The sequence below is a fragment of the Diplotaxodon limnothrissa genome, linkage group LG2 (genome assembly GCF_057381915.1).
Source record: "Diplotaxodon limnothrissa isolate DT_005_m linkage group LG2, D_limnothrissa_male_GT1.1, whole genome shotgun sequence".
Classification (NCBI taxonomy): Eukaryota; Metazoa; Chordata; class Actinopteri; order Cichliformes; family Cichlidae; genus Diplotaxodon; species Diplotaxodon limnothrissa.
In genome coordinates, this window is record NC_140597.1 from 27,993,400 (window position 1) to 28,020,592 (window position 27,193).

Genomic DNA, 27,193 nt, shown 5'->3' on the forward strand with positions numbered 1-27,193 from the left:
GCTAAGCGTCACTGTTCAGCAATGTTAGTTACACCAATGTAAATCTCGACAGCTGGACTAAAGCCTAGACTCGTTACAGATTACTTGTCCTACAGTGGCCACCGTAGCTAGGCTTGTGCATTTCATTTAGCTGCAATCTACTGACATCTAGTGGTGAGACTTTATACACCGTAACTAAGATTTGTTCTCTTTATGAGAGCAATTACTGGTGCGTGTTTAAAGTAGACAATCGTTGTGTACTAACTGCATAGACAACATGAAAAAGAAACTAAATCCCAGCTTAGAAATAGCACAGTTTGTAGAGGCGCTTGACGTGTTATGGTATTTTATATATTCTGTTACCCTGTATGATCACTATTTTATTATTACCGGTATTGTTATATTATTATAGTGCCTTTTATGTTCAAATTTATTTTAGATACTCGAAATACATGTGAGCAGGTTAAAAACAGTAGTGTATTATGATTAATGAAGCGATCATTCAATCTGTTCTGCAGCAACTGCATTTGTTGCTCTGGTAATGTGGAGAAAATACACAGTAGTATAAACTGGGACTACTCAATTTAAATATTAAGCACAATTCCTAAGTACTTGTCATTTCTTATAGCGACTATGCCACCTGACCTTGACACTGGAAGTGCATCAGGAGTGTTATCACAAAGTATCTAGGCCTCCTGAGTTATACTGTCTAACGAGCAAAATCTTTTGACTTAAGAGATAAGAGGTGAGCTTTTCTCAGAGCAGTTTTTATTGAAGTCCAAGAGATAGGACTAAACTGATTTAAAATTATATGACTTTTTTAAAATTCATGAATATTAAAAAAACATGAAATCAACTTAGAATTGAAGTTTTGTCTGCACATAAAATGACATTAAAAGCATTCAGGTACAAGTAAAGCAATAAAATTAAGATTGTGTTTTAATTTTGAGGAATACTCCTCGCAAACAGCAGAGATGTTTCAAAGCACTTCGATGCAAACTGAATTCTCACATTTTCCAGGCGTTAGAGAGGTGTGTTATTGGATTGTTTCAGTTTGACGGTGAGCTGATTTGATCCCCATGAACTCAAAACACTGTCAAAATAAGCTTTTAAAAATTGTGTTTTACCAAAACACTGATACGCATTGCTATGGTTCATTGCACTGTAACTGGATAAACGATTAAATCGGAAAAAAGGGAGCAGCTGCAACTTGTAATGAATGTGATACTGAGACTTACAACAGCAGACTGGCTGGCTTTATTTGACTCCCCCAAACCACTCAAAGCTGTGTTTGCTTGCCAGGTTTGTGAAGGGTGCTGGAAGAGATACAGTTCAGCCCCAGTTACAAACTGGCACACGCAGACACAAACACACTCCATGGTTTTAAAAAATGGTCAATGGTACACTCTCCCAAATAACACTTACGCAGAGGAAACAAGGCGGACACCGCGCATGCAACCACTTAAAAATCACGCACATACTCAAACACCTGTCTGCGGAGTTATGATGTATGCGTGGTCCTGTGTGTATCCACAGTGTATCCACAGAGACCTGGCCGCCCGTAACATCCTCCTGTCAGAGAACAACATTGTGAAGATCTGTGATTTTGGGCTGGCCCGAGACATTTACAAAGACCCCGACTACGTCAGGAAAGGCAACGTATGTCACCACTTTAGCTTCCCGGGAAAGAATACACTTTTTAATTGTTATTATTTCTTTTTATCCACCCACATAAAGATTACTTTTAATGGCGAGTCTCAGCTGTGTTTTATCTGCCTGTCATATCTGTTTTAATGTTCTCTCAGGCTCGCCTCCCTTTGAAGTGGATGGCCCCAGAGAGCATCTTTGACAAAGTGTACACCAGCCAGAGTGACGTGTGGTCCTTTGGAGTTCTCCTTTGGGAAATCTTTTCACTCGGTAAGAAGTCGGAATCATAACACATGCACACGCATCTTTTATGTCATCTGTGCAGAACTCAGTCTCTTGTGATTGAAAATATCTATAAATGTCAGCCGGTGCCAAAAGCAATGAACTTTTACTAGCAGAACGAATCAGCATCCCTATTATACAAGTACTCAGTCATTTGTCTTCCTGTTCCTAATGTGGTGGTTGATGTTGGTCTTTTCTTAGGTGCATCTCCGTATCCGGGGGTACAGATTGACGAAGAGTTTTGCAAGCGATTGAAAGAGGGCGTCAGGATGAGAGCACCGGAGACTGCCTCTCCTGAAATGTAAGCATTTAGTTTCTCTCTTTCTTTCTGCATCTTCGAGAAAAAAAATGCTTCTGCTTTCAGGAAGAAAATATTGCTCTTAATGTCTTTAACTGGGTAAACCAGTTAGAAGAATGACTTCCGTTTTAATGTCATTAAGTTGATTTGCACATCTAGGGAACAATGTAGGATGGCATTTGTAGATGCATTTGAGGCTGTTATGCTTGTTAAGACTGCGCTGCCCTCTGCTGGTAGATATGGCATCATGCTGGCCTGCTGGCAGGGCGAGCCAAAAGAGAGGCCCACCTTCCCCGCCTTGGTCCAGATCCTGGGAGACCTGCTGCAGGACAACAGTCTACCTGTAAGTTCTGCTGGAGAGATAATGTCTCCAACTTTCTTCTGTAGTTTTTCTTTCTTGGGGTCTGGATCTTGTTCTTATTTCCTTCAGGATGGGAAGGACTACATCCCCCTGAACCACTCACAGAACTCTGAAGACGATGGTTTCTCTCAAGCCTCTTCGCGCCCGCCATCTGAGGAAGAACTGAGACTCGCTTGCAACACTATGCCCACAAGGTACAAGAGAGCAATCCCCTTTTATCCACCAGACCCCATAAAACGATATGAATGATACAGCAGATTGTTATTGTTGGATTTATCAAACTGTCACTTTTTGTCATGAACATAATGCATCATAAATACAACATATAATGATTCCAATAGCTGTGTAAAGATTCCAATTAATGTCCAAAAAATGCTGGTAAACTGAAATTTGTGTTTCAATTATTAAAAATAGAAATGCAATATGCAGCTCAAGTTTGTTTGCGATCATTGCCTTTTCTCTGTCTTTCGGTCAGGTATTATAATTGTGTGCCCTTTGCTGGCTGTGTGTTCGTGGGGCCGTCCAAAATATGCCAGCCCAGAGTGAAGACCTTTGAAGAGTTGCCTCTTGAGATGCATCCACAGAAACCTCCTCAAGTAAGCTTCTTATCCTCTTATCAGCTGTCGGAAAATGTGAACTGACTGGTGACATTTTCTGAAAGCTTTTTCAGACTTAGACATTATCACCTATGTTTATTACTAAAAATGGTCGTTCTTGGTCGAGACAGATGTAGCACCTGCGTCAACCTGTGTCTTTTTTCCTCTAGGACAACCAGACGGACAGCGGGATGGTTCTGGCCTCCGAAGAATTTGAGAGAATTGAGCACAACCACGGGGGTGTTGTCTTGAAAAGGTTAAATGATATGAAAGCAAAAATCTGAATATCTGTGAAAACTGGAATCGAAGCACTAGACGTACGCAGCCAGCTGTTTAGTCACACCATCTGACATTTGGACCGCTACACACTAATTTCTCACCATGAAACAGCACAATGACTGTCGAGTTAAAGAAAAACTTTAGAAATGAATGCCTTTATGCTCCACATGTTTCAGAGTCAATACGAGAAAACATTTGCTTTCTTTTGCTCGGAAACTGCAGAATAGTCACCCGCTGCTTTATGTGGAACGAAACTAGATTTGCAAAAGAAGTAAGCATCAGTGCAGTCTCGATCTATGCATGGGTAAGTGGGAGTAAACAACTGTCTGAGTCATTCAAACCTGGGTATTAGCAACATTTTGAGAGTTGCAATGTTGTAAAAAGCCAACATAAACTAAAAGTGAAAAAAGCATGTTTTTATGGAGAACTTACTCCTACAGTAAAGTGTAGGAGGAGCCTATGTGAGCAGATGCTCTGATCAAAAAGGAGTCAAAAATAAATAAACTATCCCATTCTTTAGAGGATATATTACATAATATATAATATAGTACGTATATTAAATCAGTGTGTCAGTATCTTTGGTGCCTCTGAAAGTCTTTTGCTTAATAATGTCTTCAAGCAGCTGGGCTCCATCATTTTGCACAAATATTTCGTAAGTGTACATGCTGGGGATTGGTGTATTCGGGACTGTCTTGCAATAATAAGCTCATGGTAATAAACAGGGGAGTTCAACAATGATTATCTAGGTTATAGAGAATTGTATCAATCAAAATTCACAGAAAGTTGTTTAGCCTGAGTTGGGAGTCTGTAATTTCTTTCCTTCTTTCCTCAGTCGTATAAACAGTAGCAGCAGCACGGAGCCTCTGACAGCCTCCCACAGTTCCCCAGATCAAAGCCATGCCACAGGCAGCTCCAGGCTCCGGCCCAACTTCTTCAGCCAGCTGTCAGGTCAGACCTTCTACAACAACGAGTACGGACACCTGTCCGAGGAGGGCTTCTGTGACTTCTACTCCTCACCGAACACCACCTCCCCGGCCTCTTCGAATGTGTAATTTTACCAAAGATGCATAAAAAAGGGGTTTAACACAGACAGCTGAGGTTGAGGATGGTTTGCAGTAACATCTCAGTATTGACATGTAACTAGTCTTTTTTTTTTATATATTGAAGATCAGGTTTTAGATTCTCATGATTACTTTCTCATCTCGAAATCCTTCTTCTCTCAGACTGTTGCCTCAACAAATGGACTGAGCTACATGTGCCTGAAGTTCCTCTAACCAGCCACTGCGTGGCAGCATTATGACAAAAACAAACCACAAGTATTTTCTAGTCACACACATATATATATTTTTATCTTTTATATGCAGAGAATTCTTTCTTTATTTGTGCAAATTATGACTCATACAAGAGGAAATAAAGAATTTTATCTCCTCCTGCTTGTTTTTTCCCCAATGATGAATATGAATTTAGAGTTGGATCTGTCGTAAAAGCTGTACTTCAGTGGAGTAAAGTGTCAATTTGTGTTTTGGCCCACAATGAGAAAGAGCCACAAGATCTGTGATTTAGTCAGCGAAGTAAACAGATATTTGTGGCATCTGTGTCATTCAGTGGAGGTGGACACACTTAGACTCACAACATTGCTAATAAGTGATGGAAGTAAACAGAGGGATGGAGGGGGAATAAAAGGAGTGACTCACGGTAAGCACCTTTATCAGAGCTGGACGCTTGCACGATGATAGCTGTAACAGCTTAACGCCCTCTTACAAGCTCACATCACAAATGACAGCCTGCAGGGTGTTGTCCCAGGCTGCCAGCTGAGGGAAATGAGAACCGGCTTGGTGCAAAGTCCACTTTGTGACATTTACAGCTAGGAGAGTGAGCGTATACAAAGTCAGAGACACAAAGGTGCCACTTTCAGCTTCTAAGAATAATCGTTACCATGTTGTTCAGGTAAAAAGTCATAATATGGCCTTCATAATTTGACTTTTTATTACAAATACATTTCTTGCAGTTTAAAGAAGCTAAAAGAAATAAAAAGACACCTAAAATTTTTAAAGCCAAAACTCGTTCACAGATCACTTTCTGAGGTTTTTTTGGAAACACGAATCATACCAGAGTAACCTTTATCGTAACCTCTGAGGACAGCGCAGGGATTACAGTAATTTGAGCGTTAAAGAGAAAAGGATGGTACTCAGAGTAGAAAAACAGGTTTTAAGGTGCTTTTAACTCAGCGATGATCACTGACATAACAGGGAGTGTTGTAATGACAACAGAATAAAAGGAAGCAGAGGCCCTGATGAACAGGTTTGTCCCTTTTAAAAACAAACCTTTATTGAAACCACACCAAAATTCTTTTTTGAAAAAAATCATGTACCATGTAAATAAACAAACAAACAAAAAAGAATAGAAAAACAAACAAACACAGACATTCACTATATTTTTGCCATCACTGAGACTGAGTAGAAATAAAGTGGAAACTAGAGACTGTAAAGTAAACAATGATAAATGCTGCACCGATACTGAAACAAGCAGGAGAAACTGAAAAGCTTTCAGTGGCACAAAGAGAGCTGTTGATGATCCTGTACGGTTTAACAGTAAGCCAAAAGGCACACAGGTGGAATACTGGAGATAAAAACGACAGACCACGCTACATGACACAAAATGCTATTTGTACACACTACGCTTTAGATTTCATCCCGTCCTCTGCACGTTTTATGAACCCTGACAATACTTCCTTCACACGAGGACCAAAAATCTAAATTGGTCTCCTAATTTACAACACTTCTGGCTGAGATGATCCTGTTTTGATGCCATTTACTCCCTGAATTATATCATTTCCTATACCCATGATTAAAAAAATGTTCCTTTGATTTAATATATGTGGATGTCTATTATTATTCTTTCGTGTCATTCTAAATATATCAGCTGCAACGTTTAAAGAAAAAAATAAAATACAGAATGAATCCCTGGCACACTCAGTAACAAAAGATATCATCTCCTCTCCTTTCCCCTCCTGACACTGAAGATGGAGGAAGCCGACATGTGATAGTCAGCATTCTCACGTCACTGGAGCAGAAGGAGCCCGAGAGGATCTTTAATAAAACAGACGCATCCCTGCAGCCTGGTAGTTAAATCAAGTGCCCGAGACTCTTATATGGACAAGGTGATACAATCTCCTGAAGGAGGTCGTTTCGGACTGGATTTAGCTAACAGGCTAGCAACTTTGCACTTATAAATAAGATGTGAGGAGAGGGTTGGAAACAGTCATCATGACATTTTGCCAATCTGTATCTTCTTCCAGGCCTCAGAAGCAGTGAAAATACAGGAGTCGATGATCCCCGCGACTGTGAACGTCCCTCCGACGATGGCACAAATCTACAAAAAAAAGAAAGAAAATGAAAAAACGATCCTGTCAGGCTTCATATTTCAGAGCTTTGATGTCTTCTTCTTAAGTCTCAATATCAGCTGGGCCTAATCCTATTTATCAAAACAATGCTCTGCGCCAACGCCACGGAATTTATAGGAATCCAACAAAAAGCCCTGCTGTAGGCTGACTCACAATCTTGAGCCGTGACTCATGATCACATTAAAAACACAGTCATCTCCTACCCATGCCTTAAGTCATGATAAACCTAAACAACACACAAGACGAATAATGGTGTAGCTCATCAGGCAGGCTGCCAACTCAAGCCTGACCGCATTATCAGTCAACAGGAAACTTTCTGATGAGGTGCTACAGGCTACGCCAAAATTCCACCGATGACAAAGGGAGTTGAGGAAGACAAAGGGAGTTCAGTGAGTTAGGAAATGGTCATTAAGTTTCATACCAACAACACGAAAGCTTCATTCAGAAGATGGTTAGACTTTGGTTAGCACAAAAACTAGAAAAAGGAGGGAACGGCTAGCCAGGCTTTGATCAGAGATCAACCCAGCAGCATTATTCTTAACCATGTTAGCAAACATTTGAACGGCTTATTTTCTATCTGTTACTGGGCAGTGAAGATGTTCAATCACAAAGCTGAGATATTTAGCTAAAATGCACGAATTTGTCTCCTCATTTCCCTTCCTTAAGAACAGCTTCTTGACCGCTACCCTTACACTGAGATCAAATTTTAATTCAACTTTAGCGAACAGCAGATGAATCAACTGAAGGGCCAGATGCATCTCTCAGGTCAATTTCTTCAGAACATGCCTGACACGTCTTCTGCTGTCATCTATTTCTACAGTTTTCTCATTTTTTTTAAGTCTCCAGCTCTTTGGGAATCACTTTGTTGTTGCGCAAATCCTATTTTATGCCACACGGCATAAAAACTGTTATCTTTGACATTTTTCATAGACTTAACTAAAGAAACTGGAATAAAGGTGCTTTTGTGATAAAAACAAAGTGCCTAAAGATACGATTTAAAATATGTTATTTGCCGAGTTGTCCGTTATGTGTAAACACAACACTAGTTCATTCACTGAGTCAGGTGCCTTTTCTATCCTTGAATGATTCATAGGTGGCATAACAAACAAACAGAAAAGGTCACGTACACGACTGAAAATGAGTGAAAAAGCAGCCAAAGTCCAGAGGAAAACTGTGAAAGACTTTCAGAAAAGCTGGAAAATTATTACTTAAGCCCTTTAAAAACAATTCAAGAATATCTGGCTCATTGAAAGCAAAATATAATGAAATAAGGTGTGGTTCAAGACTTTTGCACAGGATAGTAAAAAGTTGATCTTTGGACTTGAACTTGAAAGACCTGCAATTCAAATAAAAGCGGCTTTTGTAAACAGCTTTGGGGCCGCGGGCTTTGTGTTTACTCACTGTTGTGATGAAGCGGTAGAGGGGCTGTCTCCGCTCCGTGTACTTCACTGTGATCGGACTGAGATCGTACCTGAACCAGATCGCTGGGATAATTCTTCCCGTGTGGCTGTAAGCAACATATTCCTGTGTGTGGGGGGAAAAAAAAAAAAAAAAAAAGATTACAAGTGAGGAACTTAATCCCATTACGTTTATAAAATAAATCGGCACATATTCTCATCTACAGCCGTGGCAGTGGTGTTTGTGAGTCACTACAGAATCAGTTTCGGAATAAGTCACTCCACAGTCATAAATGATTCAATAAAAATGAATCTCAGCTGAATATTATTCCAATGAAGCAATCTCGAGGAGGCTACAATGTAAATTGAATTATTGTTACGAGCTGACAACGTTATCAGGCGGTATATATAAATCCATTTCTCCAAAATCAGTGCTGCAGTAACTGCCCGACACAATAATGTTGACCACATTAAACACATTTAACACAACGCAGAAGAATGTCGCAGTCCAAGCTCGGATGCGGGCCTCAGCTGGACCACTATTTACGCTTTGGAAATTAGGTTTTGGAAATATTTTGCTCAGGCCCTTATTGTCCCTTCTTCACAGCTGACCTGCAGTGTTATTATTCCACACTCCACTCCCAGCTGTCTTCCTACACAGTTCCAGGAAGTGTTTTTTCTTTTTTTCCTTTATGGTTTGTTGACATCTTGAGAGTTTTTCCAGTCACTAGGATTGAGCTTTCACTTTCAGATGAGTGCAATGTTAACACGAGCTATACGTGCTCCGGCCGTATGCCGACATGGACGCGCTGCCTCTATGATGAGAAAAGGTCATCAGCTAATGAGTGCAGGGATGCGGTACCTTATTGGCTACTGTGTACTGATAAGAGAACCTCTGTCTGCCTGAGAGGTCTTCATACACTGTTGGTACAATCTTCAATATGTAGTCATGTGAAGCAAGAGCTGCAAGAGACATAACATTAATTAAATAAGACAAACAAAGCATCTTCAGTATTCAAGATGAATGCTGTCTTTGTAAAACAAGTTCCCATGTAGTTCTGTCCAGTGAGTGTCTTGTGACATTACATCATCCTAAGCTACATTGCCAAAGGTATTCACTCACCTACCAACCATTGAATTCAGGTGTTCCAATCACTCCCACAGTCATAGTTGTATAAAATCAATCACCTTTAATGTTCTACAAACATATTTTAAAAATCGGTCGCTCAGTGAATTCAAGTGTGGTACCTTGATAGGATGTTGCCTTTGCAATAGGTCCAATCGTGAAACTCCCTCACTACTAAATAGTCCAGAGTCAGCTGTTAGTGGTATTATAACAAAGCGGAAGTCACAAGCAATCAACCATGAAGCACCTTGTAAGGTCGCCAACTTTCTGCAGAGTCAATCGCTGCAAACCCCCAAACTTCATGTGGACTTCAGATTAGCTCAACAGCAGTGTGTAGGGAGCTTCATAGAATGGGTTTGCATGGCAAAGAAACCACATGAAAGTCTTACATCACCAAGCTCAATGCAAAGCATTGGATGCAGTAATGTAAAGCACGTCACCACTGGACTCTAGAGCAGTGAAGACTTGTTTTCTGGAGTGACGACTCTGGCAATCTGGGGTCTTGTGCCAGGAGAACAGTACTTGTCTGACAGCACCATGCCAAGCGTAAAGTCTAATGAAGAGGGGATTATGGCTCGGGGTTGTTTTTCAGTAGTTGGGCTCAGCCCCTTAAGTTCTATTAAGAACTAAGGGCCCCTTCCTGTTCCAATAAGACTGCGTACCAGTGTGCAAAACAAGGTCCATAAAGAAATGGATGAGCAAGTTTGATGTGTGAAGAACTTGACTGGCCTGCACAGAGTCCTGAACTCAATCTAACAGAACAGGATGAATTAAGAGCGGAGACTGTGAGCCAGGCCTTCTTGTCCAACATCCGTGTCTGACCTCACAAATGTGCTTCTGGTCAAAAACTCCCATAAACACACTTCTAAACTTCGTGGAAACTTCCCAGAAGATTTAAAGCTGTAAACGGTGGGGCAGCATATAAAACCCGATGGATTAAGAATATGATGACATTCAACTTCATGTGTGTGTGAAGGCAGACAAGGGAATACTTCTGGCAATATGGTGTACGTAAGCACTGTCATAAGTTGGTCATAATTATTACATTTGCTGTCTAGATACATACGATTAGATGACATCTTGTCTGCCCCTCCTAAAGCATTAAAGGCTCCTTGGACTTTCTGTACCTGTGTGACAATGAAGAGAGAAAAGATCTGTGTTAATATGGCAGTTATTCTTCTCCACTTTCTCCATCTAAAAAAAATAAATAAATAAAAAATGTGTCCCACCTGGAGCTTTTCTCCAAAGGCAAGCTTGTGGATGGTGTGGGTCATGTCAGGGCTTTGAGGCTGTGCTGTGGCACTATGTGTCGACACGTGGAAGTTTCCCGGTACCTGAACACAAATAAACACATTGAGGTGGGTTTGTGCCTAACACCACAAGCACCTGCAAGACATTTAGTTAGCTAATGAGGGAGCCTGAATGCATTTGGTTGGAAACTAAATGTTCCTTGCCTCCCAACCGCGCGTGTTTTACATATTTCCAACTACTCCCCCAAGCATGAGTGTCAATTGTTCAACTGCAGGGTTAATCACTGTAAATGCAGTGGAAAGACTGACGCACAAGATGCAGACGTGAGACAAACACAGCTTCATGGAGCCTAGATTATACGGATAGGTGTAACTAAATCCAAGAGCAGCCTCAATTTAGCGTAACTCAATTTAGACCCAAGAGGTTGGTGGGGGCAATCTCCATTTTTAACTCGAGTCCAACTCAAATATACAAACTGACATTCAATCCAAGCTTGCTTGTCAGTAAAATACAAATATCAGCCCGACCCAGTCCATCACAGTGTAACTACTGGGCACAGAAAAGCAGAGTTTTGCAATTTCCTGAAGGGAAGCAGTAGTATAAGTGATTCACACAGCATGTATGGATTAGGCTTCTCGCACTCTCAGGTGAGATCTTACTTTGTTGATGCTGAACTCTCCCTCAAAGCGACAACCATCACCCTGGTTGAGGGGAATCTTCATGGAGTTCTCTATGTGACCGACCTCGTGGCGTCCCATCTCATCTTGGATGTCCAAACCCACCACTGAAAGCAAAGAAACAAACTCAGACGAGTGCGAGGACGATCGGCCAATAAATCGTTTCGTTAAACAACAGAAAGGAATCAACAAAAAGAAAGAAAAAAAACAAACAAAACAAAAAAAAAAAAAACATTGACAGTTTTTCTGAGACTTGTTTTAGTGATTACTTTAATCTCTAAGATATCCGGAAAACAATGATGAACTCAAGTGATTTTTTTAACTCTATAACAAATATTTGCCTATTTTATTGATGAGTTTCAGCAAAAATCAGCAATCTGGGAGCATCACCACCTTCTGGTTAAATATGAGCAGCTGTTTGTTGTTGCTGTTTTATTTATTTTATTTTGAAAAACCAAACAAGCACTTTTTATTCAAAAAGAAAAAGAGAATATCTGATTATCACTGCACAAAGTGACCCACAGAGTAAACACACAATCAGACCATTTACGATACCCAATCACCCCCGTCTCCCCGTGTCGGTGTTTTTCCATCTAGACTTCACCCCTTTCTTTTAGGCGGCGGTGGCACACATTGGCAGTGGCCTATTTTCAGAGCCTGCCTGCATTTTATGTCACCCACGAGTGCACAGAGAGAGAGAGAGGGATGTCTGCTTGATCTGTGCTAAAAACCTCCACATGCCGTCTGTCTGACCTTTGACATTCAAGACGGGATTCTCCCCCCTCTCCATCTCTATCCAGATCTCAAAATACAGTGCATAAATATAAGTGACGTGTGTGTGTGTGTGTGTGTGTGTGTGTGTGTGTGTGTGTGTTTTTCTCCTTTTTAAGACATTTCAGACTGGAAGCAGGTTGAAAGAAAGTGGAGGTTAGTATAAGGTTATTTACACGCGGATGTGCTTTTCCATGAAGTCACAAATCAAGGCGGGGCAACCGGTAAAGGTCACCGAAGAGAGATGATGTTTAACTCTGGAGCAGCAGAGCAGATAAACGCTAAAACCAGGGGATGGAAATGTCAGGTTTTCCATGATGAAAGAGCCTCTTCCTTGAAGTAAATTTGCAGCGGATGACAAGCTCTTTGGAAAATTGACTTGTGTAGAATATTAACTCGTGAGGAGAGGAACATTTCTGCTCATTACGTGCAGCTGCACTGTGTGGTCAAACCGACGTGTTTGAGCTGGTATTTAAATGGGACCCAAACTTGAGGGGGGAAGGGAAAGGGCTTCAATTTTGCAATTAAACAAAACGACCTATACATACAATCATCAAGAGCTTTCATTAGTAACGGCAGGGGGACGGCCTTTGTTTAGGCATGCCATGAGTGAGTGAGCTCGTCTGAACACATGGCCAGCAGCTGTGTGTCTGCGTGCCAAAGCCTCTATCGCACAAATCTGGACTTAATTTTCACACAAGCAAGTTATAAGCTTTTCCATTTTTGGATATCGCCCGAGCTGAATCGATGTGTGAGTTTTCTGCGCTGTCCCGAGACCTGCCGGTGTATTTGTGCAAGCGATTTGTCATTTGGCATAGTTTTAGAGGAGGGGCTGGGAGAAGGCACGAGGAGCACAAAAGTGACCTAGTACCCTTCAATCGCACGTTACACAGACATCTGAGCGCAGGGTACGAGCCAGTAGAGGCGACTTAATGTGAAACACAGATCACATCTGTGTGGCAGCACGAGATTCAACAGGAGATACAGAGGATGCTCTCGTCTTATCTATGAGCATGCCAGACCAAAACTGCCAATGCAGTATTGTGAAATGTTCTAAAGCATGCCTCATTTCTTTACATTTTGCTAGGAAAATGGAAAATAGATGCAGCAGGTTACTGAAACATATATGGAAATACAGTATTATATGGCAAAAACAGTTCTAATGAGGTGGGAAGTCAATATTTAGTAAGGCCCCCATTCATTCACACAGCCTGAACTCTCTTAGACAGATCGTCTAATAGTTCTCTTTTTTGGATGTTTCTACCTTTTGTTCTGTTCTCTGTCAAAATGATCCCACGCTGCTTCAAAAATGCTGAAGTCCAGGCTCTGTGGTGGGCAATCCTTGACTGAAGCTGTTTCATTGTGTTTTTTTCTTTCCACCTACACCTTTACTGCACCGACAGTGTGTTTGGGATCACTGACATGCTGAAATATAAAGCTGTTGCCAAACAACACTTTGCAGATGATACTGTATAGTAAATCAAAATCTTATGAGACTTTTCTGCATTTATAATTCCATCAATTTTCACAATATCCTCAAAATAATTCAAATTTGGATTCATCACTCTATAAGACTCGTTGCCATTGATTTTCAGTCCAATTCTTGTGCAATTTGGTATACCTCAGGCTTTTCTCCCTCTTTATCATCATTAATAATGGCTTCTTGAGAGCACACCCTTTCACCGAGCCCGTTGAAGTTTCAGTGAAGAGTAAATGGATCAACTGAAGGTCCAGACGCATGCTGTGTCAGGTCTTTGATGCTGATTAACCGCTATTTTTAAAGCTAAAAATTTAAGTTTCTGTTATGCCTGGACACAAAATAGCTGATTTGTCCCTTGAATTGTTAAATTGTGCCTTTTCTATACTTGAATGATTCATAGGTCAGCGCTAAGTGGTTTTAAAAAAAAAAAAATCATATGAACTAATAAAGAACTGAGGGCTTGCTCAAGACATTTGCACATCACTGTAGTTTTGAGAGTCTGTTTCTTTATCTAAGGGATAGTTTATCCTTTGCTAATATGACAGGTTAAATGACAGGGCACACAGTAAGCATGAGTCAGATAAAGGGGAAAACAAACTGTTAAAAGAGGCCTTACAAAGTGTGGAAGAAAAAATACAGAAACAGAAGATGTAATGCAAAGAAATAGATATTTGTATATATGTATATACTCACAATCACAGTGTAAGTTTGGCAAACTGATGTTTAAACTCACTTCTATCTTCCCACCACTGTCTTTATCGGGATCATCCACATACAGTTCATTTACACTGCAATGGATGGAGAAAAGAAAAAAAAAGGTTAGAAATGGTTAGAACAGAAAATCAACTTTTAATTTAAAGAAATGTGGTATTTTCATTAGAAAAAGACACTTTTCTCCCTCGACGTCATGCTATTGTGCGCCACTTTAATAGTAGGGGACTCATCTTCTGCCAAATTGCAAGGAGAGAGCATTTGTGTATCTCTGCCGGTGTAATTTCCTTTCTGTCACACCCTTACCAAGTCATTGCTTATTACACATTGCCAAGAGGCTGACGCATGCACAAAGCCAATTTCCTGTCACAAATTTGACTCCATTCATTGGTTACAACACTGGCTGGGCAGAATACATCATAATGAGGGCATTGACATTCATAATTAAGTCCCTGTTTGTGCCTGCGTGGTAACCAGGGAACTGTGCGTTTCAGCCGGAGGATATTACAGACGAGCGGCAGTACCTACATTTCAGTGGCTATGAATCCCGTCAGCTCAGACAGGAAGAGGAAGAGTATGAAGACACAGCAGAGGATGGAAACTGTGGGCAAAGAGGAAGAAAGTCAGAATGAAGACACTGTTCAAACCTAGGTCACTGGTGATGTCTCATATATCACTTCTTTCACATAGAAGTTACACAAGCTTTACACAGAATGATGCAAGTCAAATGATCTGGACTGACTGGGTCTTAAGGAACGGCTGACGTAAGCTATTGGTATTAATGAAATCACAGCAGCTAAAAAAAATAAATCCCTAAATAGCAGTTTTACTGACAGTGTTAGCCCTCCCATTATGTTGTTTTTTCTTTCTTTTAAAGAACCTCCTACAGTAATTACACATTAAATACCAGCACAGCAGGCGGCCATTACAGCATTTCTTCTTTGAGAGAGGTGATCTCATGCTACGCCTTAGTAAGCCCTACAAACAACATTTTAGGCTTCCTTAAACTCACACACTGACAGTCACCCAGACCAAAAATGGCTTCCACAAAAGAGGCTGAGCAGACACCAAAGTAGGAAAAATTAACTTTAACTGTTCAGTGTCTTTGTGCCGACATAAAGCCTAAGCTTAAAAACACACTAAAGGAGAAGCAGCCAGGTCGTCCGCTTCCCTCCATGTGCCAAACTAATCAGCCGAAGAGTCAAATAAAAGAGTGGCCATGTGTTTACTAAGATAAATGTGGAAGGAACTGATCTGTGTCTGTGGTCTATCTGGTATGGTGAGAGCCTTGGTTAGAAAGCTCTCGCTCAGCAGGTGAGGCATGTTTACGTGGCAACCGTCTCCTAGGTTCGCACAGTCACGTGACCTTGTGGTTTAGCAGGGCGTCACAGGCGGACCTGCGGCTAGAGGAAGCTTTACATAAGGTAATATTTAACCAACAAACAAGGGAGTGTCACTGTGACACATAGATTACGAATTCAGGTTCATTAAAAAAACTTGTACAGTAAGTTTTCCCTGCCTTCAAAGGATGCAATATAGGACGATGATTACTAAAGATGAGTGATTTTTAATAGTCTCACAATGGAAATACTGACACCCCGAAATGATTTACAAAGACATGACATGACTGTCTTCTATTTACGCTCCAGCTTATCCGGACAGCTCGGACATTCTTTGGACTGTGACACAAAGGAATCGGCTACAATAACACCATGAATCAGTCACTGACATTTGAAACTAGCCCTATTTATGCAATCAGATGTGGCTTTTTTGTTACATCTTTGTTCCTTCTAAGGCTCATTTTCCCCACATAGCACAGGCAAATTTGATTTTTTATTTTATTTTTTTCCACATCAGCCCAGGCAAAAAAACCCACACAAATACTAAGAGAGAAAAATCTGACAAACAAGAGACTGTTACATTAAATCCAAACCATGAGTAGTTCCAGAAACCACAGTGGCCAAACAGAGCTTTTGTTTAGGGTAAACTGAGCCCTGCAGAATGTGCCCTGGGGCAACAAAAGCAGATGAGGGTCAAATATTTGGCCTTTTGTGAAAAGGCAGGCTCTGATTCTTTTTTGCCACCGTGGCCTGAATGTTATTCGGCCTGCTGTGGATGAAGCATTAACAGGTTTCTAATATCCCAATCCAACCAGTGGCGTCATCCCTAGACAGCGGATGGAGACAGGAAGGGAGTTAACTGAGTGCAGGAAAAACTTATATCCATTTCCTCTTGGGTGGAAACGTTAGTGTATAACTTTAGTAACTTCTTTCTGCTGTCCATACAGAAAATTATTTTTCTCTGCCTTAAAAGGGTCCAATACTGAAATAACACTTTTAGTTTATCCACTGTGTCATGAGTTTTCCTACTATGTGTCTTTGTCAGCTGACTAATGAATACGACTGCTGCCAAAAATGTGTCATCAGAGCTCTTGTCTTCTATCAAGCAGTGAATAATCAATATAGCCCCTGATTACACAATGACTTATTGATGACAAGTAGGAAAACTCATGACCTGACAGGAAAAAGCAGTCAGACAGCACTGAGGACTCCTGAGGTGCCAGTGACTATGAGACAGCATGATTATTAGCATTTTTGTCATACCAGATGTGCTAAAACAGGTACTGCTCCAAGCTGTTTGCTTTTTACATAAGAGCATACCTCTGTGCTGACAAAAGGGAAGTACTTGAATCACAATTACTTGTCATCGTTTTCCTAAACATCTGCCTCCCAGAGCAGGGACTGGCATCTGATTCTATTTACTTTTTATGTTCAAGCTGAAGAAGAAGGTTACAGACTGTGAAGCCCTGCTAGGACTCAAATGTCATTTTGAGTTAAGAATGAGGCGGTTTAAAGACATCAGAGTAATCAAAATAAAGTACTGTGCAACAGTCTCGAGTCACCATTAATTTCTTTGTATTTTAACTCCAAGGAGCCAGACTTTATTGTAAGAGAACAATAGTTCCTCAGGCTTTCTGAAGGTCTTTCTATGCTTTTCACTGGACATTGGCTGCACATTTGTCACATATTTTCAGTCTACTTCTCGCACCCGACCGTTTGGAGAGAGGTACAACAGTGAGTGTCTCGTTAGAATTACTGCACCCACTTTCCATGCAAAATATAAAGCAATGTGTGGTGGATTCAGAGCTTTGTACAGTGCTCTATGTTAAAAAAAAATACAAAGTCCATTATGCCTCCAAAAACAAACTTTGGATTAAAGTGTGTGTGTGTTTTGACTAGCTGGTGTATTGTATGCCAGAGCTAGAATGTAATTAGCATAAAGATGGGCTAGCTATAGATGAAAGTTTTTTTTTTTTTTTTTTTATTTCTGGTTGATTCAGTCTGGTTGATTAATGACAAGCAAATGTTCCTGTTAATATACTTCAATTAACTATTGCTAAAAAAGTGAATCACTAAACAGGTGAACAAGCCAAGAGGATAAATGATGCTAGGTTAGCCCTGCTTACAAAGCTTAGCTTAAAAAAATAGTTTTTAGCAGCTCTGATATTCAATAATTAGTATGTTTCTACTTTTTTTTTTTAATGTAAAGTTGAGCAAGTTCTTTTTATTATAGTGAACAAAAATAGTATGTTGTAGTTCTACTTTGTTGCATACCTTTATTTCATTTGAGATGTCTATAATTGTGAGTCAACTATAATCAAAAAGTGCTGTGTTCATTTTGCAACACCCATTCTGAACTACTAAAATATTAATACTAAAGTTACTAAAAGCTACACTGAAATTAAACACTGACATTTACACTAAAGTGAACTGATTGACTCTACTATGGAAATAAGCTGAGGCCTTTAGACTACGTCCACACTAGCCCGGATAGATTTGAAAATGGCGTTTTCTACTGAAAACACTCCGCGTCCACACTAGCGTTTTCAGTCATTTTCACAGAGTTGTGCGTCCACTTTGAAACGGCCGAAAACGCTTACGTTCCAGTCCTGCGCATGCGTGAAGCGCCAGATGATTCGGCCTGCCTCATTTCTGTCAGCCGTTTATTTACTTTCCGGCTCTTTGAAACGTCGCAGCAAAAGGTTGAGGAAAATTTTTTAAATGGACTGACAATGAGGTGAAGTTGTTGCTGCGAGTAACACAGAAGTACAAAGTAGCAAGAGCGAGTGAGAATTAAATAATTTGAAGAAAAGCTAATAGTTTTGCAATCTTCATTAGTTTTTATTTTTATTTAGTTTTGACTTCAGATTTTCAATTTTATATCAGTTTTAATTAGTTTTTACCATTTGTTTGCTAGTTTAGTTTTTATTTTTATCTTCTGCTTATCCTTGGGTATGTTGCTATTCCAGCTACCATACCCTGCACACTGGAAAGGTCGCCAGTCTGTCACAGGGCTAACACGCAGTGACAGACAACTCGCATTCCCACCTATAGGGAACCTATGGGTTATTAAAAAATAAATAAAATTAGGGCAGATGAACAACCATTGATACCAGGCAACTATAAAAGATTTATCTTGGCCCCAATGAGACTATTAACTCTTGCAGCACTGGGTCTTCGTAATTTTGGTTCAAGTGATTTGCTAAACTTTTGGAAGGCAACTGACTCACACAGTTGTGTAGATATCCCAGGCTCAATAAACATATTCACCAACGCTTCCTCTCGCTTGTGATGTTCCTGCGAATTGACCAACTAGCAGCCATTGGGTCGCTGTTGGAAGCACTGCATTAATGTTTTTTGTGGAGTTCACTTGGGATGCATCACGCTGCCTTGCCTGGGGCAAGCTTCTGTTTCTGGGGATGAGGATTGGGCGTGCTCCTTTACCTTCTCAAGGTAAGCCTGGTTAGCCTTCTTGTGCGAGCTTTTCAAGTGCACTTTAAGGTTTGTGGGATTTTTTTTTTCCCTTTAGAAATGCACCACATAATTTGTCTCATTCCATTACAAGACACTTGCTTTTATCTAAAACACAATCATATTCAAAGTAATCTGAAATTGGACTGTAGCGATTTCTCCCGACTTTTGCTGACACGATTCTGCGTGGGACGGAGCAGCAACACAGACGACTCGACTAACGTACTTGCCACCTGCTGGCATAATGAGACACAGCAAGAAAAAAAACCTGGAAACTACACTTCATTTTCACCCTAGACTATTGTATGACACACACACATCAATGAAAACTAAACACATTTTTGCTATAAATTCAGTTAATTTTAGTTAGTTTTGTGAACACTCATTACAGTTTTAGTTCGTTTTCCTTTTTTTGCAAAGTCTTGTTTTAATTTTTATTTCCGTTAACGAAAATATTTTTTCACTTCTAGTTTTTGTTATTTCGTTAGTTTTTGTTAACGATAATAACCTTGGTACAAACTGATATTAATCTTTAATAGGGCTGTGAAAATTGAGAGCAAACAAAACAACCGCTGTATAATGCCCTCTGCTATCTTTGTTTAGTTGGTCACATGACTGCATCACATGACTAAAATGCATCATCATTTTTAGAAAGTCTACGTTTTCACTGTCCACACTGCGACGCAAACGCACAGTCTTCAAATGTATTCATTTTCAAAAAGCCGTCTCAGTGTGGATGGGAGGCTAAAACGGAGAGAAAACGAAAACGCATTAGTGTAGACGTAGCCTTAATCAGCACAAAGATAGCCCATACACACAAATCTAAGCACCTATGGCACAAACATTAACACATGCCATCTTACTTGTTCAAAATATGGTTTATCGCCTTTACACTTTGGTTTGTGTTAATTCTCACTCTAAGTCCTGCAGAGGCAGATTTTGCTACCAGCAGCCAGAGCAGTCAGAACGAGTGTTTTGGCTGATGTCAAACTACTGCAAGCAGCTGTACAGTCACGAAGGATGACCTTTTCAGTTAACTTTCACTGGAAAAAGTGATTACGTCTCACATCTTATTTTGCCACATTTTGCATCTTCCATTTATAGAAGCAAGATTCAGGAATTCCTTTCACATATGTGGAACAAAATCCCCCCCAAAAAAATTACAAAAAAATGAAAACCTTAAAGTAGATGCTCATAACTTTGGCCTGTGAGTGAAGGACTACTCACTGAAAGCTCCTGTGTATGTTGGCTGGGTGAGATCCTTTGGCACTTTCCTGTAGATATCAAATCTGAGGAGAGACAAAAAGAAATATATAGCAAATGTAAATATTATGTGCTGAAAAACGTTGCACATTCTGTACCCATCATGCCTTGCGATATTACAGAAGCGCGGTGGAATGTTAGCTTTGGACGTCCGCCGTTATATAACACATCCAGACGGCCAACCGCAACACATACAAACACACACACACGCACTTTTACAGGGTTACAACCTCTTCCTTTGAATGTCTGCTCTGTAATTATGAACTGACCCCAACAAAGGTCTAACACTCCACACATACACAAAGCCAACAAAAACACACACAGAAACATAAACACAAGTTCACCGACAACTTTAAATCATATGGTTTCATCTTCTTGGCAGTAAGTGGATATAAGAACTGCTGATTTACTCTCGGTAAAATCCTCAGTTTAACATTTTTGGATATTTCTAAAAATACCTTTCTTAAACTGCTCGTAAATCAGCATTTAAGAGATGGAAAGATCATTTCCACCTGACACAATCGACTCTGCTTGTGAAATACTGTTCTTGCCAATTTTGGGAGCTAGAAAAAGGAAGGAGAAAAAATCTGCTACTCAACACCAAAACTATTTCGGTTCAGGACTTCTTGCGCTTGTCCTTTTTGGGCAGTGAAAAATCTTTTGGCTGACTGTGCAAACTCCTCCCACACCCCGATCTCCCCACTCAACTCTCCTTAGCAGTCTCCTACCAAAACAATCACATCTGTCTACATTTCTTCCACTTAGAGCGTCCAGAAAAATAATCACAGCTAATGCAATGCAGGGCCGGGAGGAAGTATGAGGGTGGGCTTCCTGTAATCCACCTCTGTTTCTTCTCTCGATGTTGCATAACCTCCTGCTTTAACGCCTTTGTTTTAATGTGAAGCACTCCTAGATCCCAAAACTCTCATTCAGCATTCCTCTATGTGTATATCATCACAGTATACATCCATACTAATGTAGATAGATAATGTGCACTGCCTTTCCTCACATGACAGGTGGAGCAAAATGATATACATCCCCACCATGTGAAGGCCTTGTAAGTCAAGTTCTAGTCTTTTCCACGTCTTTGGAGTTTATTCAAGTATTACTTACGCATTCTGCGGTGTAGATGGTATGAGTAGACTAAGGCTGAAGGCAGATTGTGGTCATAGTGGTATTATTTGGAACAGAGATGTTCGAGATATGTATTCAGCCACTGATAAGAACGTAAAACAACTGAGCTCATTTTATGAATATGCGAGTTGTGCAGTTTGTCAAGTTCAGCATTATGGCAGGAAAGGATCATTTTACATAAAGGAAGTTCATCTGGAACATATTTGGATTATTCTTGGTTATACAAATACAGGTTTTTTTTTTTCAGCTTAATTAGAGAAACAGTTCAGCTACATGCACATGTATTTTAGAAAATTGACCTTTTTCTGTGCATTTTTGCCTTCTGTACACATGTAAACTGAGCTTTTAAAATACTCCTTGTTGTCTTTCAGTGTCAAATGTGTGAGCCTTTACCATCTTTTTTTTTTTTTTAAAGTCAGGCTTCTGATTGGCTAGCATTTCCATACAACTAGTGTTTTATCACTACTTGTGTGCTCCTGACAATGCATGACATTAGTTCTTGTATTTTCATAAGGCCTGAGATAGTTTCCATAGCATTGCTTACGTGGACAGGATTTTTTTTTTTTTTAAACAAAAGCTATAAATTCCCCTTATAAAAACTACATGTGTATCTGTGGATCTATACATATACATAGATACACACATAGAGACAGACAGACATATACATATATACATACATACACACACACGCACACACACACACACACACACACACATATATCTTTGTTTTTAACAGTTGAAGGTGTTGGGAAAAAAAAAGAAAAAAGAACAATATGACATCACTATCACTGACTCCACATACAATATTGGCTCAAGTATTTCGAATTACACATCATCTGATTTTAAAAGGTGACCCATGTAACCACACTATTCACTAGTTAAAAGCAATGAGCTGCATGCAGACACGCTTCCTCGCTCACATACGTCATTTTGCTTTGACATTAAAGTAAAAACATACTGTGATCATGTCATCCTACTGGAATAACACCGCTGTTTCACAAACAGTGTCCCGCACTTCAAACCAGGGGTAGGTAAATAAAGGTCTGATTTAAGATTATACCACAAAAGGACAATAATAGACAAGGCCACAACACACAACTTTCACTTGACAGTAACCAAAATGAGTTGTGTTTACTGCCTCACAGCTAAACTATTTCCTTTTTTTTTTTTAAAGAGACTTATTGTAACATTTTTAAACAGTCCTACAATGTGTTCACTCTGAGGTGACAAAGGTTAATGAATTCATTAGTAAAATTAATATGTTCATTACACTAAACAACAGTTTAGGAGAAATGTCAGACACTAGTAAAGCTTCAACAAGTATTAAACAGTTAGCATAAATGTTAACCTGGTTGTCACACATGTTAACTTAAGCAGTTTAATGATTTGTAATTAGCTACACTAGCCGTCTGTTATCATCATCGTAGTGGCTAGCAGAAGTAATTACTGCCGGCTGACTGGATGGAATATTGAGTAGTGACAGAGCAGGTTGTGGACACATGGAAACAGGTGGGTCGCCTGCTGCGCAGAGCAGCGGGGGAACCGTAGCTGAACTGAGTAGAGAGTCCAGAGTGTGGAGAACTAATCCGAGAACATAAAGAGTGGAATCCAGAGCAGAGCAGAGCTGCAGGCTTTTCGACTTTTAAAGTAACTGGTTAAAAAGTTTCTTATTTCCTTGATCGCAGCTTCAAAATGTAGTCAGTAACTTTATTATAATAAAGTACAATTTATAAAGTTAAACCTTTTAAAGTCAGCAATTTAAAAAAATATTTAAAAGATCCAGGAGTTATTTAAATTAAAGAAAATATACTTTAAAGAAAAACATGACTATACACCTACTGAAGTGTAAAAAAAAAAAAAAAAAAAAAAAAGACTGACATAAACTTTCACTATATGTATTTTTAACCTGTGCGACACTGTGGTTTTATCAAACTATCTCTACTCAGAACACTTCATGAATATTTATGATGAGGTTCAAGGGTTCACATCTCAGTGTACCACTTACATTCGTAATTTCCTGAATTACAGTCAACACATCTCCTTCCGTCACATCTCACTGCTCAGATGTTATGTGATTAGGGAGGACATGATGTACCAGCATCTAGCTGTTAACACCATGACACGAAAACACAAGCCTACTTTTCAAGGGTCTTAAATAAATAAGCCGAATCTCGGCAATGACTCACGGTGAGTCAGTAGTTTGTTCCATGTATAGCCGAGTAAACCCACATTACAGACGATCAAGGTTCTTCTTTTCACACCTTACACCACAGAATATAAGCAATACTTCTCTCTTTAGGTAGGTAACCCAACTGCTGTTACGATAAAGTCATTACTGCAATTATTGAAAAAACAGGGAGAATCCATATTAAGCCTCTAAAGTGACCATGTAATAAACACAGCAGATCATCGGGTTGGCTAACACAAAATGTCCTTGTGCCAATAAATGACATAATCTAAAGGACATTAAACTTGGGCATAAAAGCCTTTCGGTGATTCACTCGTTCCTTCAGTGACGCTGTTCGGTCATCCTGAATGAGATGATCCTCATTGTTGGAAGTTGGCATTTGTGGAAGAACTTTATTACTGTTGAAATGTCAATCTACAGCAGCTGAGAAAGATACGCATTTCTAGAAAAGACCAAACCTAGAAATTTACTACCACATATTAGAAGGGGAACACAAGACCGTATATGTGTACACCATCCTGCTGCTGGGGGAAAAAAAAAAAAAAAACCTAGAACACCAACTGTACATTAATCCAGAGCTTAAAATAGTCCCTAACAAATACACAAGTAACTCTTTGAGGAAAGCTGTGTGTCTTTTTTTTTAAAGAAATGAAAATGTGTACATGCAATTAGGTTTTAAATTTTAAATTAGCACCTTATTATTTTTGCTCATCAGATTTATGAACATAAAGGCAGAAAAACACCAGCTTCGCACTTTAGCTTATTTGTTGTGCGCTTTGAAATAAATAACATGCACATTCTGGGAATACATCCTACTTTTGTGGATGGTGCAATCTATGGTAGCCAAAAAGTGTTACACACCCTCACGCTGGTGACTAACCCTGCAGTATTTTTGAAAGGACAACACCTCGAAACAGTTACTCAAGCCTTTTCTAGCTGTTGCAATGCGGGTTTTGTATGATCGAGGCATCAAGCAAAGCATCCAACGATGAGAATCTGACCTCTTGTGACACACAGTTCATCCAGAGTGTTTTTTCTTCTGTAGTAAAATCATTCTGTCAGCACAACACAGCTGTAATCTTTGGAAAAAGATGACAGACACTGATTTCCAGTTTGACCGTGCTGTTGATCATTTTCATCAATCTGTCCGATTTTTCTGCGTTAACATTCAGCACAGCTATACAGCTATCTGAAAACTGTGATTACTTCACATTAAATAGAGCTGGAGGATTATCTGAAACATTGTCACATATGAGCCTTGTTGGTTCCTATTGACCTATCAGCAAATGACATCACATTTACTAATGGAAGCTGTGGCTCAGGACCTGGGATGGGCAATTGATTTTTCCTAGGGTCCATGTGAGAAACTGTAACTGTTGCGCTAGTAAGCCAAACTCAATTCTGCTCAATATGAACTTTCTCTCTTTATAAACTGCTACCAGTAAGAATTAATGTTACAATTAGGCCCTAAATGTGACTCCCTGGTAAGATTAACTGCACAAGCTCTGCACAAGAGACAGAGCGGGTCATCTGCTATTCGGAAGGTCATGGTAAAGTTGCGAAAACGTCCTTGGGCAAGGGAGTGAACCCCATACTCCTCCAGATGGTATAGAACAAAGCACTGTGTGAATGGGTGACTAAAGCTTGTAGTAAGGGACGATCGTGGCTCAAGAGACTGGTGGTGGTCAGAGTGTCTGGGAGCCTCGCCTCTGTCAGTGCGCCCCAGGGCAGCTGTGGCTACAATGTAGCTTGCCATCACCAGTGTGTGAATGGGTGGATGACTGAATGTAGTGTAAAGCGCTTTGGGGTCCATAGGGACTAAGTAAAGCTATATACAAATACAGGCCATTTACCATTTACAATAAAAGGCACTTTGAGTGCTCGGTTAGAACCAGTCCATACTCAAATATTGTGCTACATTAATTGTGTGTGTCAAAGATAGTGTTTTGAGAATTTTTTTTAAATTTAGATGGTAAGAAACCAACAGACAAACAACTAAAAGGCACTTGAATAAGCCCAAAATGTAACAATGCAATCCACAGGCAGGAAACATAAATATTATTAACAAGTACAAGCACTTTACAACTTAATTTGCTGTCAAAATAAAATGCATAGAAGATATTTTGTTTATGACTTTGCTAAATGTTTTTCTTCAATATAGCAGCTGCGTTGTTAAAATACTGTTAGGAAATGACTTTTGTTGGGTCTGGTGAGCAACAGGATAACTGCAAAAGTAATACATTACTTATTCAGAGCCTCTGAAGAGATACGTTTTGTATGTGTTTAATTAGTTTCCAGAACACGCTGCAGTTGAGTTTATCAGATACCATTTTAGACTCTGTATAAATGTGTGAAGTTTCATCTCTGTGAACTTAACAGTTGTGACTGTGGATATGGCAGATTTCCATTCAAAATCTAAAGGCTGGCTCAAAATGTGTTCTTACTAAATTTGTCTTGGCACTGGCAAACAGGATGAAGTGAGCATTATGCAAATGGGCAATGCAAACATCCTGTTTTTTATTCTAACTGGCCGTACTCTATTGATAGGTTTAACAGCCCTGTAGAGAAAGTGTGGCAAACAAGTTTAAGTTGCAGATTAATAGCTTGAATGGCTCTGCAATGGCTGTGTTCCGGTTTCACTGTTTATTGGTGGCTAATGACTGAATGTTTTGATGTTTGTGTACTGAACGTGCTACACAGTTTCTTTTGTAAACCAAACCAACCGTGCTGATTGTAATCGGGCTCACGTCTGGCAAAGCTGGTCGAGGACATTTGCACATGCGCAAAAAAACGAACCCACACAAAAACCCGAGCATCACTGCGGCGACTTAACGAAAAACCCGTGCATAAAAAAAATGTTTCTTTTAAAAAAAAAAACTGAGCTCGCTCATGTCAAACGCAACACATCATTGTGATAACTTTGGCTGCCTCAGTAGCATGTGATGCTGAGCCAACTGTTAATTCATCTAGAGCTCACAGACAGCAGACAGCAGACCACCACCACCACTTTCCACTTCATATCCCGCCACAAAGAACCGGAAGCCCCCCGTACTCACCTCCTAACATCGAAAGTCATGATGTTTGCACGTTGGACAGGGGCGTTAAAAAGAAGAAAACTACAAACAACAGGAGACCATACTATCTTCAACGCTACCGGTTGTTCATGGGTACCGGGCTGACGTCAGCTTAGGACGCTTTGCAGAAGCTGATTGGCTAAGATGTACTTCCTGTTCACTATGATTCTTCTTCCTCCGAGTGATGCAGCCGTATTATAATGGGCCGAAACATGAATGGGAAAACGTTTTTTAAATTAAGAAATAATTAAAAATTAACATTAAGATTAACAAAAGATGAACTTGTGCAATACGATCACATTTTTAAAAATAATTTTATTGACTGAAAACTATAGTGTTTTTTTTATTTATTTAGTAACGTGAATTTTAAGAGGAAAAGGAATTATGAATTTTATGACAAAAATGGGCAATACAAACTGCTCAAAACTCAAATTTAATCCAGTATTATCCATGTGTTATGCTCTT

General features: G+C 39.8%; 2 protein-coding genes across 2 annotated transcripts in view; one reads left to right on the forward strand and one right to left on the reverse strand.

Moving 5' to 3' along the window:
* flt4 (fms related receptor tyrosine kinase 4) overlaps positions 1-4,494 on the forward strand; it is a 46,798-nt gene extending 42,304 nt beyond the window's left edge. The window contains exons 23-30 of the mRNA XM_085369784.1: positions 1,516-1,638; positions 1,785-1,896; positions 2,110-2,209; positions 2,444-2,549; positions 2,637-2,761; positions 3,043-3,163; positions 3,334-3,419; positions 4,275-4,494. Coding sequence (XP_085225910.1) covers positions 1,516-1,638; positions 1,785-1,896; positions 2,110-2,209; positions 2,444-2,549; positions 2,637-2,761; positions 3,043-3,163; positions 3,334-3,419; positions 4,275-4,494 — 993 coding nt within the window. The remainder of the gene's footprint in view (positions 1-1,515; positions 1,639-1,784; positions 1,897-2,109; positions 2,210-2,443; positions 2,550-2,636; positions 2,762-3,042; positions 3,164-3,333; positions 3,420-4,274) is intronic.
* A 1,259-nt stretch (positions 4,495-5,753) lies between these two features.
* ergic1 (endoplasmic reticulum-golgi intermediate compartment 1) lies at positions 5,754-26,814 on the reverse strand. Its single transcript, XM_085361840.1, has 10 exons — positions 26,711-26,814; positions 20,297-20,358; positions 14,787-14,859; positions 14,241-14,335; positions 11,279-11,403; positions 10,598-10,702; positions 10,435-10,495; positions 9,105-9,205; positions 8,247-8,369; positions 5,754-6,814 (listed from the first exon to the last, which is right to left on the reverse strand). The coding sequence occupies exons 1-10, from the start codon at positions 26,728-26,730 to the stop codon at positions 6,707-6,709; spliced, it is 873 nt and encodes a 290-aa protein (XP_085217966.1). The 5' UTR covers positions 26,731-26,814; the 3' UTR covers positions 5,754-6,706.
* Positions 26,815-27,193: the final 379 nt, after the last annotated feature.